At 39.7% G+C, this 18858-nt stretch overlaps 1 protein-coding gene across 1 annotated transcript in view; it reads right to left on the bottom strand.

Moving 5' to 3' along the window:
• Positions 1–1748: 1748 nt before the first annotated feature.
• nicn1 (nicolin 1) overlaps positions 1749–18858 on the bottom strand; it is an 18307-nt gene continuing 1197 nt past the window's right edge. The window contains exons 2-7 of the mRNA XM_020531127.2: positions 15505–15641; positions 10029–10214; positions 4405–4524; positions 4196–4258; positions 2741–2845; positions 1749–2064 (exon numbers count right to left, since the gene is read on the bottom strand). Coding sequence (XP_020386716.1) covers positions 2023–2064; positions 2741–2845; positions 4196–4258; positions 4405–4524; positions 10029–10214; positions 15505–15636 — 648 coding nt within the window. The 5' untranslated portion in view covers positions 15637–15641 and the 3' untranslated portion in view covers positions 1749–2022. The remainder of the gene's footprint in view (positions 2065–2740; positions 2846–4195; positions 4259–4404; positions 4525–10028; positions 10215–15504; positions 15642–18858) is intronic.

Below are 18858 nucleotides of genomic sequence, written 5' to 3'. Positions count from 1 at the left end.
CTAGCATCTGCAGTTCTTTTTTGTCTTTAACTCTGCAAACACATATAACTTGTGTTTACACAGTGCAGTTTAGAGTCAATGAAATATTTTGGACTGCAAAAAGAATATTTGATACTATGAGGCAGTATAGACTGTAGGGTTTAATCTATCCGATAATTCTTGGTATATGACATTAGTTTGGTGGAAATTCCAGGGCATTTTGTGGGGCAGTACTCAGGGTTTTTCAACATTTGTTTGCTGAGGAAATTACAGATGATGGGTGCATTGTGAATATCCAAGGATATGTCAGACCTAAGTTGGCAAGGAATTTACTATGACTAGGGCATGTGGTGCTACAGCTGGATATACTTTGGGAGAGAATGGGGGCTTGCAACATGGATTTGGCCCACAAGAACAGGGAATAGGCCATTTGGCCCTCAAGCCTGCTCTGTCATTTATGGTTGATCTGACTGTGGACTCAATTCTACTTTCCCGAGTACCCCCCCATAACCCTTGATTCTTTTGTGGATTAAACATCAAACTGAACATTGAATAAGTTTAATGACCTTGACTCCACCGCATTTGGGAAGACAAGTTCCACAGACTAACGACCCTCAGAAAACAAATCTCATCTTTATCTTAAATAGGTCTTTAAATGGTGTTCCCTAGAGTAGGTACTCAGAGGTTCTGTGGAGACTTTATTCTCTATTGATTATACTTGAAGAAATGCCATCACCATCAGAACATTTATCAGTGAGGCTGTTACTTTGTTTGGGATATCTAATTTTTGGGTGGACATCAACACACCACCTGGAAGGTGTGTCTGGGATGTTGTAGGGAGGAGATAAACAGGCAAGTGTTGCACCTCCTGCAATTGCATGGCAAGATGCCTTGAGAATGGGGGAGGAGTGGACCAGCATGTCCCAGAAGGAATGGCCCCTGTGGCATGCTGACAAAGGAGGGGAGGGGGAAGAAATGTCTGGGTGAAATCTCACCGAGATGGCAGAAATGAGGCTTATGATCCTTTGTCGCAGGATGGGAAACATTAACTCTGTTTTTCTCTCCACAGATGCTGCCAGACCTGTGTTTCTCCAGCACTCAGTTTGTTGTTTCATATCTCCAGCATCTGCAGTTTTGTTTTATTAACATGAAATATGAAGTCTTTCTTCGTTTTCTGTTTTTATTACTTTATTTTATTTTGTTTTACCTATATCCTTTTCAAATCTTTATTTACAAGCCTATTTTGAAGATCACTGTTACTTACATGTTCTCATATGCTCAGTTCCCCTGTCTGTTCTGTTTAATTTTTCATTATTAGCTACAATAGTGTTTGGTCACAGACTTATCATGAAGTCTTGCAACATTAAAATAAACCTAGCCCACCATCTCCACCACAGTAAATCTCAAGAAATGTGCAAGGAATCTACTGATCAGATTTGGACATTGCCCACACGGTGCAAACAACTTTGGACCCGGTTATGGCAAAGAGTTGCATTCTTTACACTAGCGTAAACGTGGATTTTTGGCTAATCTCTGCAGTCCTTCAAAGTCACAATCAAATGTTTCATGCATTATCGAGTGAGCATTTTCATTTTAGTTCTTTGGTCATTTCTCTTCAGCTTTTCTGTTTTTGTTATTTTAGCTTTCATTTTTTGAAGGCAGGTAAAAAGTAACAGTTACTGAGTGCTGACATTATGCAAAACAGAAAGTCTATTGGATCCAGCTAATCTGAAAAACTTGAGAAGCTTAATAATGTTTTTACTACAACATTTTGAATAATAATATATTACATTTATTAACTTTGTACATATAAAACATTAGTGGAGTTGATACTGAACAATTTGAACTGAGTCTGGTCCCACTCAGACAAATAGCAGAAAACTAAATAAAAACTGAAAGAACTGCGGGTGCTGTAACTCTGGCTTTACTACAGTTTTCTGTCAGGGCATCAAGTGCATTTTATACAGACTTGCATGCAGTCACAAACAAGGAGTTTTGTATCTCTGGTCCTCTCTGCAGGAACGGTAATGTAAGATCAGTCACTCAGGTATAGGATAGCAGGTTGACATCATAGGAACCATCCACCTGTGGATAGAATATACATAAAATATAGTGAGACTATTTCATCCTTCATATTCTGTTGGTGTCTTAATTCCTTGCCTTTCTAAACAAAAAATTTCAATAATCTCTCCTTATCTACCGAACTACAGTTCTACACGTTAATCCCCTTGCAGTATTTGCCCTGAGGCCCTACTTCTTATAAGGGTCTAAACTCCATTGAAGGAGATTTGCAGAGGTTATCAGAGCATATCTCCAATTCAACATCGACATGAAAGGACTTTCAGCAGGCCTTACTGGATAGTGATTTGGAACAATGTTTATAAGGACCTGCGCACTTAAATGATTCTGTCAAACACTACAAGAAGAATTAGAAGGTGTGCTGATCGGGAGTGAGAACATCTGATTTTCTTCCTTCATAGTCCAGAAATGTTGAGATAACTTGTAGCTGTCCTAAAGCAATATGTCAGCAGAGATTAGTTAACCCAGCACAGAATGAGGTTCACAGATCAGTGTCACATCAGATCATCACATTTCCCTCCGAGCTAGGGTTTACTTCTTTAAAAAAAAGTGTAGAAATGTGAGGCTGCATATTTAGACAAAGCAAATATGAATTCATCTGCATTATAAACTTTCATTTCCACTGTTCACTTTCTGTTTACCTGTTGTAAACATACATTGAGATGGTGAATACAGTACTTACATCAAACCGTCCAACCCGTGTGGTTGCTGGATTGTTCCGGACCATTTCAGTTAAAACCCACATCTGCTGAACACTGGAAGCTACAACCTCAGGATCCGGCAACCCCTGTGAAAGGATATTTATAGTTGAAATAGAATGAACAGCATGCAATGACTGCATCTTATCCTCCACATACATAATCTATTCTAGTAATACCTCTCACGCCATTTGATATTGACACGGTTCTTTATCACGGTTCCCCAGTTTAAAATGGACTCTTCTGACCTCTTCAAGTGTTGCCACTAACTCTCATTTTCCTGCTACGATGCCCTCATTCCCACAAGTTACACTGAACTGCCTTACCTCATGTACCATGGCAGCTGATGGAATTCATATATCTGGAATATAAAGCTCATTTCATTAATGGTGATTGTGACAACAACTGGTTCACTAATGTCCTTTATCTAGGGCTGACATGTGACTACAGACCCTTAGCAATGTGGTCGACTTTTATTTGCCCTCATTCAAAGGCGATCAGGGATGGGCAACAAATGCTGGCCTTGCAGTGACACACACACATCCCATGAAACAATTAAAATGGAAAAAAGAAGGTCCTGGAAAAGATTCTGACAGCATCCTTAACAACTGACTTTGGATTGCTTGAAACAATCCTTCCTGCTGCCATAGAAATGTCTAAAATAAAGATTGCACAAAAATCGAAGACCATCTCTATTTCTCATGTCTCAGTTAGTGGAAGAATAAAGCAGTGCTCAGGAGGTATTTGCAATTCTAGCTTGATGTTGATAGTGTTCTGCATGACCCTTAAAGTGAAGCAAAATCACCAAATCTCAGTTTTAAATGCTCCACCCCTGATTTTTAACACAGTGACCCAATTCTAGATGCTCCCATAAGAAACATCCTCTTTGCATCTTCCCTGTCAAGACCCCTCACGATTTTATACATTTTAATCAAGTCACCTCTCTCTATTCTAAATTCCAGTAGGTACAAGCATACCCCGTGCAACCTTTCCTCAAGACAAACCCTCAATTCCAGGTATTAATCTGTAAAACTTTTCTGCAATGCCTCCAATGCACTTACATCCTTCCTTTAATAATTTGACCAAAACTGTACACAGTACTCGAGTGGTCTCCGCAGTCATATTGAGTTCTATACAAGTTAGATGTCAGTTTCTGAATATTAATCCATCTGAAAATGAGTCCTACACCCTAAAAAAAACTGAGTAATTATGCTGCAAAAAGAGGCCATTTGTCCTATCATAAGAATCATTGCAGATTCAGATAACAGAAAAACAGGAGAAATATATTGGTAAACCCTAGGAGTACATAAAAAAAAATGCAAGTGAAAGAAATAAACAGCAGGGATTCAAGGATATTTGCATAGAGGAGAGACCTTTCAATTTCCAATGTTACATGGATGTGTTGTATTTCAAGCTGTAAAAGTCTGCATCATACTCACCTCACTTAAGTTCAAAGGTCGGTCTTGAGGAGTGAGTTGAGAAAGCCATGGTCCCTGTACCTTCTGCAAAGAGAAATCATTAAGTGCAACCTGAACATTAGAACGGTTACAATTTCCACATTAACATGTGCCATGTTATGAGTTGTCCCACAGGTTTTAAATATTTCCACACACCCGACTTGAGAGAGATGCTTAGTACTACTACTTACATCCTTATCACGGTCACGTTCATACATTTTGATGTCCTCTATTGTAAAGTTCAGCCAAACTGGAGATGGCTGCCGCAGGATCAGACGCACTGTCACTACACCATCAGGCTCAAACAGCATCTATGGTTAAAGCCCAATACAGAAAGTGTCAGTCAATTTAACAGCTTGCAAGCACCTGATAAAATCCCATTGTTTTATGCGCAGTAATTCCAGTAACATTGTGATCCAAACTGTGTGGTTTTAAATATTTGAATACCATTTATTTTTGGATTTTTGAATTTTGAACAAGTGACGTATCGATTTTCTGTGTATCTGAAGGAGTTTAATGACTAATTTGAAAGTATTTCTGTAGTCATGCTGTGTTTTAAAAAAAAACACTATTAGAGAGAAACTTCCTAGATCATTGCTTTCAAACAAAACAAAGATAGAAGATTGTGAAATTTTGAGGCATTTTGAAAACATCCATGGCTTGGGGAAAAAATGCTTTTTAGTTTCATTTCAGGAAAGTTTAAAGACATCTTGGCTGTTGCTGGATATGTAAAACAGCTGCTCATGAGAAAGTGAGTTAGGTTTGAGACTGAAGCCATAGTTAAATCAAGCAATCTGGTGGGAAACGGAAGGCTAACCTCTCTGTTGTGTGTGCTGTAAAGAAATGATGTTGGGATTATTGGAATTGTACTTTACTGTGTATTTTGAAATCCTTAAAATTTTGTGCGGTTTGGTTTCTTCTATTTTATCTTCATTTATTTTGCAAAACTTACTTCATTACTAAACCTGCATATGTGTGTTTCAGTGAAAGACCACCTCACTAAAACAAAACAAAACAACTATCCAGCTTGAGTCTGGGATCTGATTTATTCAGTAATAACCTCAGTTGGGATCATAGTAACATGAGGAAAATATCAGTGATATATTGCTTTGCCCATTGTTGCTAATAGTAGTTCCAAGTTAACAGCAACTTTCAAGAGCTGGAATCAAGAGGCATTTTGAGGTTACAGCTCTGAACACAACCAAAACACCAGGCAGCCCATCAGTAGAGAAGTCATACCATGTAGATGATTCAAACTGCTGTCACTGTACATCTGTTGTAGGGAGTGTATTTTGAAGGTTGTGGAAAGGGTGTCAATTAAGTGGGTTGCTTTGTCCCAAGTGATGTTGAGCTTCTTGAGCTGTTGGAACTGCACTCATCCAAGCAAAGAATGAGTATTCTATCACGCTCCTAATTTGTACAAAAACAGAAGTTGCTGGAAAAGCTCAGCAGGTCTGGCAGCATCTGTGAAGAAAAAAAATCAGAGTTAACGTTTCGGGTCTGGTGACCCTTCCTCAGAACTGGCATTGAGGAATCAGGAGGCAAGTTATTCACCACAGAATTTCCAGCCTCTGACCTGCCCTTGAACTACAATATTTATATGACTGGTGCAGTTCAGTTTCTGGTCAACAGTAACACCAAGGATGTTAATAGTGGAGGATTCAGAGAAGGTAATGTCAGGATTAGGTGGTTAAATTCTCTTCTGTTGAAAAGTGTCACTGGTTAGCATTCGTGTGGCATGAATGTAATTTGCCACTTGTCACCCTCTGCCTGATATTGTCCAGGTCTTGCTGCATTTGAACATGGGCTGCCTCAGTATCTGAGGAGTTGTGAATGGTGCTGAACATGGTACATCAGTGAACATCCTGACTTCTGACCTTATGTTGGCAGCAAGGTCATTGATGAAGCAGTTGAAGGTGGTTGGGCTTGAGACAGTATCCTGCAGTGATGTCCTGGGGTAGAAATGTTGGTCTCAAACAAAAGATAACCACCTTCCTTTGTGCTAGGTATGATTCCAACCAGAGAGATTTTTATGAATCCCATTGAGTCTAGTTTTGTCAGAGCTTCTGATACCATACGCAATCAAATGTTGCCTTGATGTCAATAGTAGTCATCCCTCTTAACCATCTGGAGTTCAGTCCTATTGCCCACATTTGGACCAAGGCTGTATTTAGATCATGAGGTAAATGGCTCTGGTGGCACCCAAACTGATGGCCAATGAGCAGGTAATTGCCAAGGAAGTGCCACTTAATGGCACCATTGTGACATCCTCCAAAACTTTGCCTATAGTCAAGAGTAGACTGATGGAATAGTAATTGGTTGGGTGGAATTTGTCCTGCTTTTTCTGGTCAGGATATAGCTTGACAACTTGTCACATTGCAGGATAGATGCCAATATTGTCATTGTTGTAACTAAACTAGAACAGCTTAATTAATTCTGGATGCAAGTCTTATTATGGGAAAGTTGTCAAGGTCCATAGTCTTTGCAATGTCGAGTGTTGTCACTTGTTTTTGATATCAGGTAGACTGAATTAAATTGACTAAAGACTGTCATCTGTGATGCTGGGAACTTCCAGAGGAGGCTGAGATGGATCATCGCTTGACACCTCTGTCTGAAGATGGTCGCAAATGCTTTAGCCTAGTCTTTTGCACTGATGTGCTGTGCTCATTGATGATGAGGATATTTGCAGAATCTTCCCCTGTTGTTTCATCCAGTTAAAACCTCTTTTTAGGTATGCCTGATACTGCTTCTGGCACGCCATCCTATACTCTTTAATGAACTAAGGCCGGTCTCTTGACTTTTTGGTAAAGGTAGAGCGGGGGATATGCTAAGCCAAGAGGTTTCAGATTCTGTTGGAGTACAATTCTACTGCAACTGATGGCCCACAGTGCCTCTTGGATGCTTAGTTTTCGTTGCTTTATCTGTTTGAAGTTTTTCCAATTCAGCATGGTGGCAGTGCCACAAATAACATGTATCCTTAATGTGAAGACAAGGCTTGGCCTCCAAAAGGATTATGACAGGTATAAATGCTGTCATGAACAGATGTATCTGTGACATACAGTTTGGGGAGGATGAGGCCAGGTATGATTTTCTGTCTCGTTGGTTTCCACATCATCTGCTGCAAACCCAAACTGGCAGCTGTCTGTTAAGACTTGGCCAGTTTGTCAGTCACAGTGTTACTGAGCCACCCTCAGTGGTCAGCAATGAAGTTTCCCCAGCCAAGATACATTCTGTGCCCTTGCCACCTTCAGTGTTTCCTCGAAAATCTGTTTAATATGGAGGAGAACTGATTCATTAGTTGGGGATTGGAGCAGCGAGTGATATCAGCCCCTTTTGACTTGATATTTTGAGACGACATGGTGTCCAAGTCAATATTGAGGACTCACAGGGCTACTTCCTCACCTCTATTTCCCAACCACTGGTGGGCGTGGTCTATGGAATTTTTGTTTTATTATGAGAACTGACACTGGCTAGATTTTATTTACCAAATTTAAATTCCACCAGCCGCCTTGGTGGAAACTTGATGAATCTCTAGCCATAATCTTCCTCTTCTCCTTGGATATAGGGTAGGGTGTCGTAAGACTGGAGAATTGCAAATGTGACACCCTCCTTCAATAGAAGGTATAAGGATAAATTTAGTACTACAAGTCAGTCAGGATTGATTGATGAAGCTGGGACTGTTCTCCTTAAAGAAGATTGAGAAGAGATTTGATAGAGGTGTTCAAAATTATGAGTGTTATAGACAGAGCAGATATGTAGACTGATGCAGAGAACACCAATTCGAGATGATTAGCCAAAACCATGAGGTAAAACTTAGTTAGGCAGGTGGTTAGGACAGGGTGATAGAGGCAGATTCAATTGTGGTTTTCAAAAGAGAATTGGATAATTATCAGAAGAAAAAGCACAGGGTTACAGGGAAAAGGCAGGGCAGTGGAACCAAGTGAGTTACAATTAGACAGCCAGCACAGAAACGACAGGCCTTCTTCTGCGCTGCGCACATTGTACAACTCATTCTGGTACCAGACTTATCAATACAGCACAGCGCTCTAAGTTGAACCAGATTAAAGTACAAATCCAAAGTAAACATCCAGTTATTTAAGTCATCAATTCTATCTGCAGTTACTGCAACACACCCATAATTGATAGCAGGGAAAGAAAAAGTAATCTTTGCAAGTTTGCTATTTAACTGGTAATCTCATTCTGAGGCCAGAAGAATGGCTGGCGGAGTGCAAATGAATTTTATAATGGTGCTCTGAAATTGAAGTTAATACGTTTTGTAAAATTAGTAGAAAGGAGCTCGAGTTTGCATCTGTCCTAATTTATGTCTTTCTCAGGGTGTAACAGATGTTCCATCCTACACCTTGATGTGTTGAAAATTCCCAAAGTTAAAATGAAAATTCAAAGCTTTAACTCAAACAACGTATAGTTTCAGTTCTCCCCTCACTTTGCAAGGCAATTCAACCATTAACTGTTTGATGAAATTCTCTCCACAATATTTGCTAACCAAAACAAGTCGACTTATTGCTTCTTCTAAACTTGAAAAACTAGTCTTTGTAGGTTTTTTTTTTAAAGAGTCTTACTAATTTCTTGGATCTGCTTTGCAGGCATTTATTATGGTCCAAATATGGTCCTAGGATGTTTTATTCAGATATTAACTGCAATGTTTAATCACCAGCCATGGTATCAAACATCTTCTTCGAGAATTTGAGAGAAATGCTGTGCTCTGAGTAGACAGGACAGGGACTTCAGCAATTCCATAAAATGAACTAATCACGTTGCTGTGGTCACTTGCCAGTACAGACTAAGCACCCAACAGCATAAGTGATCTGGTTCTGTTAAAATTATATCAGTTCTTTAACTTTAGAGATTCCTTTTGCTGACCATTTCATGTTTTTGGATAAATGGAACAGGCTGGGATCCAAAAAGAAGCTTCCAATCCAAATACAGATAGTTGGTAAATATGAACGTAACATATCCGTCTGACAAACCAGCTTGCAAACCTATCCAAAAGCATTAACAACAAAGAAAGGAAACAATCTTGGTGTTAACTTCTTATTCATCATATCCACCTTTAGGATCTGGCCCTAAGATCTACTTCACCATCCAATTATAAGAGCCTTAGGAGAGACACACTGAAGTAATCTTATTCTGATGCCAAATGGATGTGCAATCAGTGCTCATATTCTAATACAAAAATGGCAGGATCATTCAAAGATTCTGCAAAACAGGTGAGTCTGGGAAATTGAAAACTATCACATTGAACATACAAACAAGGGCCGTGTGGCCCTTTGAGCCTGCTTCACTGTTAAATAAGACCATGGCTGATTTGATTTTAACCTCAACTCTACATTCCTGCTAATCGTTCATCCTCTGTGGTAATCAAAAATCCATCTACCTGTGCCTTAAAAATATTTAAAGAATCTGCATCACTCCCATTTGAAGAAAGGAATTCCAAATTCCTCAATAAACAAAAATGTTTCTTTATCTGTTTTAAATTGGCACTCTCTTATTTTTAAACTGTGACCGTTATGTATAGATTCTCCTACAAAAGTAAACATCCATTTGACATCCACCCTGTCAATTCCCTTCAGGATCTTGTATGTTTCAATTAAGCTGTATCTGACTGTTCTAAACTCTGGAGGATACAGGCCTAACCTGTGGGATAGCAAATAATAAACTAATAATAGACTAATCTGCACCAACAACTGATTTTGCATTTATGTAACTTTTGATGTGCAGTAGTTTAAGTGCCAAAAAGATAAACAATGAGAATATTCACTTTGTTAAACCAAACATATTTACATTGGAACCCAACCTGATCTCTGTAGATGGAGAAGTAATCCTGTGATCCATTCTCAGTGTGGGGATTAGGCATCAAGCACATGTTCCGGATGCAAGTCTTCCATTTCAATTGCTTTCGGTCAGACTCTGAGTTCAGTCGTCTTTGAAGGCGTACAGTTAAGAATGCGGTGTAATAATTCTTAAATGTAATTGACTGAAGCTGGTCAATGAAGAGTAATATATTAGTGTTGAGTCAGCTGAATGACAAGTTCTTCCAATAAAGGAGATAAACATACAGGAAAAAATTAATAAAAACAACTCAATAAATGAAAAATATAATCATAGAAAACTCACACACAGAAAAAGGCCATTCAGCCCATTGTTTCTGCTCCGGCTGAATAAACTAGCTGCCCAGCCTAATCTTATTTATCAGCAATTGGTCTGTTGCCTCGGAGGTTACAGTACTTCTGGTGTAGATCCAGGTACCTTTAAATGACTTAAGGGTTTCCGCCCCAACCACCAATCTTGGCAGCAAATGCCAGATACGTACAACCCTCTGAGTGAAAAGGTTTTTCAAGTCCCCTCTAATCCTTCTACCAACACTTTAAATCTGTGTCCCCTGGTAAGTGACCTCTCTTCTAGGGCAAGCTGGTCTCCCCTGTCCACTCCATCCAAGCCCCTTATTATTATATACATGTCAATTAAATCACTCCCTCATCCACTTCTATTCTAAGGAAAATAACCCCAGCCTTTCCAATCTTACTTGCAATTTTCAAGCCTTGGCTACATTCTTGTAAATCTCCTCTGTACTCTCTATGAAGCAATTATGTCCTTCCTGTAATGTGGTGGCCAGAAACCATACAGAAAATTCTAGCTTTGGCCTATTCAGTGTCTTCTATAGTTCCAGCATTACATCCAATACCACGGTCAATGAATAAAAGCATCCCATATGCCTTCTTAACCACCTTATCTACCTGTCCTTCCACCTTCAGGGATCTGAGGTCATGCATCCAAGGTCTCTCACTTCTTCTATCCCTCTTAATTCCCATATTCCCCTGTAACAGTGGACTTTTAATTTTTTGGGACTTTGTCAAATGCCTTACAAATAACCTATATAGGGAACACCCAGTGCACTACCCTTGTCAATCCTCCTTGTTACTTCCTCAAAAGATTCAAGTTAGCTTATAAGAAACAAATTTTCCTTCATAAAACCATGCTGACTATCCCTGATTAATCCATGGCTTTCCAAGTAACAGTTAATCCTATTTCTTGTATTGATTCTAGTAATGTGCCCACCATCAAGGTCAAACTGACTGGCCTATAATTATTTGGCCCACCCCTCATAACCTTCTCGAATAATGGTACAATATGCGCAGATCTTTCCAGCCAATTCTTTTATCATGTCCTTTATTTTCCTAATTTCCTTTTCACTTTACCTCTGTACTTTCTACGCTTCTCTACATCTCCTAAAGTATTACTTACTGAGATTGTCATAAACTCTATTATTCTGATTTATCTTACGTTGCATGCATTTTTTTTATTCGTTCTTGAGATATGGGTGTCACTGGCTAGGCCAGCATTTATTGCCCATAGGGCAGTTAAGAGTCAACAACACTGCTGTGGGTCTACAGTCACATGTAGGCTGGGCCAGGGTAAAGATGGCAGTTTCATTCTCTAAAGGACATCAGTGAACCAGATGGGTTTTTCTGACAACCGACAATAGTCTCATGGGCATCATTAGACTCCTAATTCCAGATTTTTATTGAACTCAAATTCCACCATCTGCCATGGCGGGATTCAAACCCAGGCCCCCAGAAAATTACCTGAATCTCTGGATTAACAGTCTTGTGATAATACCACTAGGCCATCAACTCCTCTAGATGACCAGGGGGCTCTAGATTTGGCAATACCACCTATTTTCTTTGTACGGACAGGACTTCAATGTGCCCCAGAATCTTGGCATTTGAATGCCTCCACTGAATTGTCACTGGCTTTCAAGTAGCCTTCAAGTCCACCTTGGGTCATATTATTTCTCAATTTTGTAAGATTTGCCTTCCTCCAATTTTGAACTTATTCTAACTTTGTCTATTTCCACAATAATGCTAATTCTAACTGTACAGCAAACTTTTTATTAATCGGCACCTAATGGATCACGAGTGTGCTGGTTGATCAAGAGGTCCACATATCAATATAAGAACACAACACTAAGTCATAGAAATGTAATGCAGTGGGTATACAATTCACAGTTATACTTTATTTACAGCATAAATAACTTTGCCTTAAATAATACTTACCAGCAGAGAGCCTTCTCACACACACCCTCAACTGACTACTTGGACATTGGGGAGATTGCGATAATACAGTAAACTTGTGGCATTTCAGAAATATAATTTTTGCCAATTTATTGAGAGTGTCGGATAGTCCACGGATGTTAATGGGAGTTCATAAGGTGCCAGTTAAAACAAAGTTTGCTGTATTATGATCACTATCTCCAAAGATAGTGATCCACTGCAACCACATCCACCTATTCAGTTTCATTTTCTAAAATTCTTCCTCAGAATTCCTGTTCTGAGAAAGGGTCACTGGACCCAAAATGTTAACTCTGTTTTCTCCTTCACAGATGTTGCCAGACCTACTGAGCTTTTCCAGCAACTTTGTTTTTGTTCTTGATTTACAGCATCTGCAGTTCTTTTGCTTTTTATCAAGAATTGTGTTTCCTTTGTGCCCCTCACACAATTTGTATCCCAGTTGATATTTAGGTAGTTGAAGTCATTCTATTATTTCTGCAGTCAAATTTTCCTACATGTTTGCTTCTCTAACTCCCTGGCAATACTTGGGAGTCAAAAGTACATGCTCAACAATGTGTCTGCCCCTTCTTGTTTCACAGATCAACCCATACTGTCTCAACTGATGCTTAATTTTGAATAACATTTGTCCTCACAGCTGTAACTAAATCTTCAGTCAATAATGCTAGGCCCCACTTAGGGCTTTTGTGGTGCAGTGATAATATCCCTATCTCAAAGCCAGGAGACCCACCTGCTCCAGAGGTGTGTAATAACATCTTTGAACAGGTTATCTAGAAAATATCTGCTGTGCCTCTCTTCTAAACAAAAAAATCCCCTCCAGTACCCTGTCTTAAAATATCTAGGCACGTTGAGCTACCAGCCTGGTGTCTCTAAACCAAATTTCCATTATAGCAATGATATGCTGCTGCATATCTATTTGCATCCCCATCTCCTCGGATTTATTTGCTTTACTCCTTGCTTTTCAGATATACGTATTCATACTGCCAAATTCCTGTGCTGTATATTTTATAATGTCTGCTTCCTCTGTCTTTCAGTGTCACTCACTAATTTTCTGCCTCTGGATTCCCTGCTCTGCATTTGCCCCCAGATTCCCATCTTTCTTGTTTGGCTTGCACAGATCCACCTTTTCCAAACAGGTCTCAACGTCCCAGAAATCTGATGCCCAACCTCCTACATCAGATTTCCAAATTTGGAATGGTTTAAGATTCTTTAATTTTCACAAATGAAAAGGACATAACAAAATTAATTTGGTAAACAATGGATTTACTCCACCTGCAGCAACACGTTAGCAGAATCTCTTCAGACCAGCAATCAATGTTGCATTGCTGTTTTTTCATCTATCTTTTTCCCTTGAATTTATGCTGTGCATTCCTGTGTCCAAGTTCTAATGCTAGAGGCTTATGAAATCTACAGTGAAGATTCAGTCCAGCTGAATTGTTGTAATGTAGGGATCATTGGGGGAAACCGAGCCATCGTTTTAATATCATCAACTGCAGCATTTCAGTAAGTAAACAAATGTAAACGGTCTCAAAATCTCACTGAAGAGTTACAGGGAGACGGTAAGTGTTCAAGATAAATGTGTTGGGTGGGTGTTAGGTAAATGGGTGAAGAGTTGGAAATGGGGTATTCAGAAATCTGATGGTGGGGAAGAGCGGTCAAGAGCGAGTCAGGTGGTTGTCAATTTTATAGTTACCCAGAAGTTAGAGCAGATTTTAATCCCTCCAACATTTCCTGGGTAACAATCCAGGTAAGTAGAAGTCTCCACCTTAACTCCGAATTGGAGAATTTATTGGAGGCTTCCAGATGGATGTTAATTGCCTTTCAGAAGTTTAAACTTGCTGGACAATTCCTGTGTAGTTGGTGTGTTGGAACTCCTGAGCATGCGCACAGCACATTATTCAAGGTATGTTGCTGCAGCATCTATAATCTAAGCAAATGATCTGGGCTGTGAACTGAGACTTACATTATACAATTCAACCAGATTACAAACTGCTCAGTTGCCTGGATGGCTGATTTGTGATGCAAGATGACACCAATGGCGTGGGTTAAATTCCTACACTAACCGAGGTTGCCATAAGGTCTCTCCTTCTCAACCTCTCTCTTTGCCTGAGACTTGGTAAACCTTAAATTAAAGCACTCATCATTCTCTAATGAGAGAGCAGCTCAGTTGGCTGATGGCTGGTTTGCAACGCAGAATGATGCCAGTAGCATGGGTTCAATACTGGCTGAGGTTACCATGAAGGCCCTACTTCCTCAACTTTGCCTGAGATGTGCTGACCGTCAGGTTAAATTCACACCAACTTTCTCTTTCTAACAAGAGAGCAGCTTCTGGGACTGTGGTGACTTTAATTAATTTTCCAGTCAAGGATCTATTCACCTGTTTTAAAAATGTTTAACCTCACTGCCTTCACCTTGCTCTGGGGAAGAGTTCCACAGATTCATGATCCTGAACAAAATTCTCTTTATGTCCATCCTAAATGGGTGACCTCTTATTTTTAAACTGTATCCCCTAGATGAAGCCCCTCCCACAAGGGAGAACATCTTTTCAGAAAAAAATGGCTTCACCCATTGGCAACAATGTGATACACGGTGTACTTCCATTTTAGGGGAAGCTAGACATGCATATGACGAAGAATGAAAAAGAAGGTTACAGCAATAGGTTTAGGTAAGGAAAGACTGAAGGGTGCCTAATTAGAATATAAACAACAGCCTGGACTTTTGCGTGAAATGCCCTGTTTCTGTGCTAGTGAACCTGTGTCGTTCTACATTCATTTTGTAATGTTTCTACAGACTAATGTACACCAAGCAGCCATGCTGGAGAAAAAAAAATTGAATATTTTTTGCCTCAAATTTACACGAATAATCAATCTTTTTCCGCTTCCTCCAAACATTCCTGCCCCTCCACCTTTCTGAATTCTCTGCTCCTTTGCATCTGGCCTTTCATGCATTGTCCATACTTTTGCCCAATAGCTGTTGTCAAATTACCTCTCTAAACTATTCAGTCTGTTTTTCAAAATACTCTAAAGCTTACTTCCTCCCAAGCATGTGCTATTTCTTTAATTTATCTAGATATCTGCTTAGCCGTCACAACCTGAAATCGGACATTTAATGCAATATGTTGCTTGTATAAATTAATATGTAGTAATATTTCCATTTTCAGTTTTGTCCATTAATAATTGTTTGAAAAGTAAAAGACTCACGTACATTTACGATTCTTTCCCTTGGAAAAGTCACCTCAATTACATACACTCCAGGTTTTGCCAAGTCTGTTCTCACATCGCCAGTCTGTAGTGCAATTGGGCTTTTGATTATACATGCAATACTTTCATCTGCCATTTTAGCTGTGTGCATAGAACAAGAGATTGGTGTTAGATGAAGCCAAATGAGATTTGTGAAATAATGGAAGATTGACATTATAATGAAAGATTGACATTACAATTGGATAGCGTCTAATGATTTCAAATTACTTAAATTAGAACAAACTCATAATTAGAATTTGAAGCCTCTAGCCTTTTATGAAAGATTATCCAATATTATATCTACATTAGAGACAAAAAAAATTGCAGATACTAGAATCCAAAGTAGACAGACAGGAGGCCAGAAGAACACAGCAGGGCCTGCAGTATCTGGAGGAAAGGAGCAGTCAACGTTTCAGGTATTACCTTTCTTCAGGACTGGATGTGGGGGTAGGTGGAGCTGCAGATAAAGTCGGGGGGGAAGGGGTGGAGGTGGAATGGTGGTGATAGATGGACACTGGCAGTAGGTACAACCTGGTTGGTAAATGGGAGGGATGAATTGGTTGGTGACTGGGAAGATCAGAAGGTGGAATGGAAGGGAGGTGGTGGGACTGGAAGTGGGGGTGAAATGGGTGACAAGGTTATTTGAAATTGGAGAACTGACTGTTGAGTCCTCTGGGCTGAAAGTGCCCAGGCAGAAGGTGCTGTTCTTCAAATTTGCATTCCAAGTTGCTGCGACACTGGAGGAGGCCGAGGATGGACATGTCGGAGGGGGAGTGGGACGGGGAGTTGAAATGGGCGGTGACCGGGAAGTTAGTTTGGCCATTACGGGCCAGATGGAGATGCTCGGCAAAACAGTCACCCAGTCTATGTTTGGTCTCACCAATGTAGAAAAGACCACATCAGGAACACTGAATGCAATAGACCAGGTTGGAGGAGATGCAGGTGAAGCTCTGACTCACTTGGAAGGGCTGTTTAGGGCTGGATGGAGGCAGGGGAGGTGGTGTGTGGGCAGGTGTTGCATAATCAGAATAACTAGCAAAATTCATGGAAACAGAAACAGAACTAATGTAATGACCCTACATCAGAAATGTGATAAAGTAGAAACGTAATAGTTTTAAAGTAAGGAGCAGGTTGGTGCTATGTCTTCCATAATAAACCATTCTTTTTGTTCTACTTCCCACCCTTACCTGCTTAAAACCTATCACTTTTCTAATTTTCCCAGTTACAATGAGAAATCATCAACCTGAAACGTTTAACTCCATTTCTCTCTTGACAAAAAGAATTCCAGCTAAGTATCTCCAGCATTTTCTGTTTCTCTATTTTAAACAGAAATATTTCCTTTCTGTCTTTAGGTCACTCCCAGATTTGCTTGACCCTTGTGCACTTTAGTCAGATCTTTGGACAGCAGTAGCAGGCACAAAGGGAAAGGGAAAATCAGGAGATGTCGAGGGAATAACGATACAGCCATCATCTTGTCTGTGGGCTGTAGGTGCAGAAAATATTATGCAGAGCTGTGATGCCTTATGTCTGAAGAACGACTGCACCGCAAGTACAATCTAGTTTATAAACACCATTCACGAAGCAGGGCTTGCACCCCTAATATTCTATCACATGATCCACAACGAACCTGAATAACTTGTATCATGCATTTAAAATGTACGTTATTTGATGAAACAAAAGAAAATGAGAGGGGGACTGGCTTTACATTGTTGGGATTGGGATTAGTGGAGGAAATGAGCTTTAGCGTTCAAAGTAATCATGCTCCTTCGTACAACAGTTTGGTAGGAATGGTCTAAGTATTTAATATCTCACATTGTCATAATGTTTCTGCTTGTGCTTTAGTTGGTTCCATCAACAATTATAAAAATAACGTTCAAAGCTTTTGAATGGAAATAATCGAAAAATGGGTCTTAAAGATTTGAAATGACGGGGTTGTGACTATTCCTTTGGCAGCTTGTTCTGTTATGAGGTTGTCCTTGGGAAGGAAGATTGTTGATATGTCACCTTTGAAAGGTGGATGACTGCATTTACATTGTTTTGTCATTGCTGGAGTGTACCAGGTACTGTTTCTGTCAATTCCCAACAGGCTATTCCATATTTTATATTACATAGTCAATTTTTCTCCCTTCTTTGGAGTGATTCCCATTCAAAATCTTCTCACAAAAAGGTGAAACAGAGGTGTATGTCCCTTACTGAATTGCACAGCACATTCTTGCATCAGCTTTATTTATTTTTAACCTATGATAGGTTTATTGGAAGCAAGAGGGTATCTGGAAGGATGGCTCCTCAGAGTTCTAGGCACTTTTAGCGTTGGTTAAAAACAACTTTATGGCAGATACACACAAAGGCAGATAGAAGCTATGCCAAGCTCAATAATCATTTGAAATATTGCAAAACACGTTGACATAGTATTATTTATCTATATGGATAGTTTATAGAGCACTCAACGTCTCCTGGATCTGCCAACTGTCGTCATTTTGCTGCAGAAACCCAATCATTGCAGTGGAAAAGAAGACGGCGTACAATTAAGTTTTACAAGAAGGGAGCCAATGCCACTAACGTTTCTGGAATTACTAAATACTATACTGCAGACTACACTTCAGGCTCTGTTCATCCATATCTGATTGGTGGATTCCTCCAGATTATTTCTCTTTCTATCAACGCCTTCACAGTGATATCGTGAGTAATACTGAAGGCTTGGAAATTTTGGGTACAGTTCGGTCTAGTGATACTTTATGGACAGCAAAAGCCTAACTGTGAAAAGACAAAATAAATATGCCACACATGCCTCATCAGATTTTAACAGGACAGGTTGTAAAGTGAGTGTAAAGGTGTCTAAGAGGTTAACCACATGCGACTGAACATTTTAGTGGTGTGTGATTGCATAATGATCCAATCAAAAGATTTTCTGGCTTGCTACTGACTGAAGAGAAAGTATTTTCTCTTTGTTTGAATCTACAATGTACATTTATATAAACAGACTTTTAATATAGATAAAACGTACATTATTCTCTCATTTTCAAAAGGAAATTCAAAACGTCGACAATGTAGATGCTAATGTAGATGCTCATGCAGAACTGATTTTCAGACTTTGAGCACATATAGGAGATAGGAAGAACTGTAGATGCTGTTGTCAGGGTCAATAGTGTGGAGACGGAGGAACACAGCAGGTCAGGCAGCATCAGAGGAGGAGAGTCGATGTTTCGGGTCAGGACCCTCCATCAGGGCCCATCCTTGGAAGAGGCTTCGCAGCAGGATTTTAAGTCACTCGGACATAGCAATTGCAGTTGCTGGAGTCAGAGTCAATATAATGTGGAGC

Source organism: Rhincodon typus, chromosome 16 (assembly GCF_021869965.1).
Source record: "Rhincodon typus isolate 14 chromosome 16, sRhiTyp1.1, whole genome shotgun sequence".
In the NCBI taxonomy this organism is placed as follows: Eukaryota; Metazoa; Chordata; class Chondrichthyes; order Orectolobiformes; family Rhincodontidae; genus Rhincodon; species Rhincodon typus.
The sequence above is the reverse complement of the archived record's forward strand: the minus strand, read 5'-3'. Positions and strand labels throughout refer to the sequence as shown.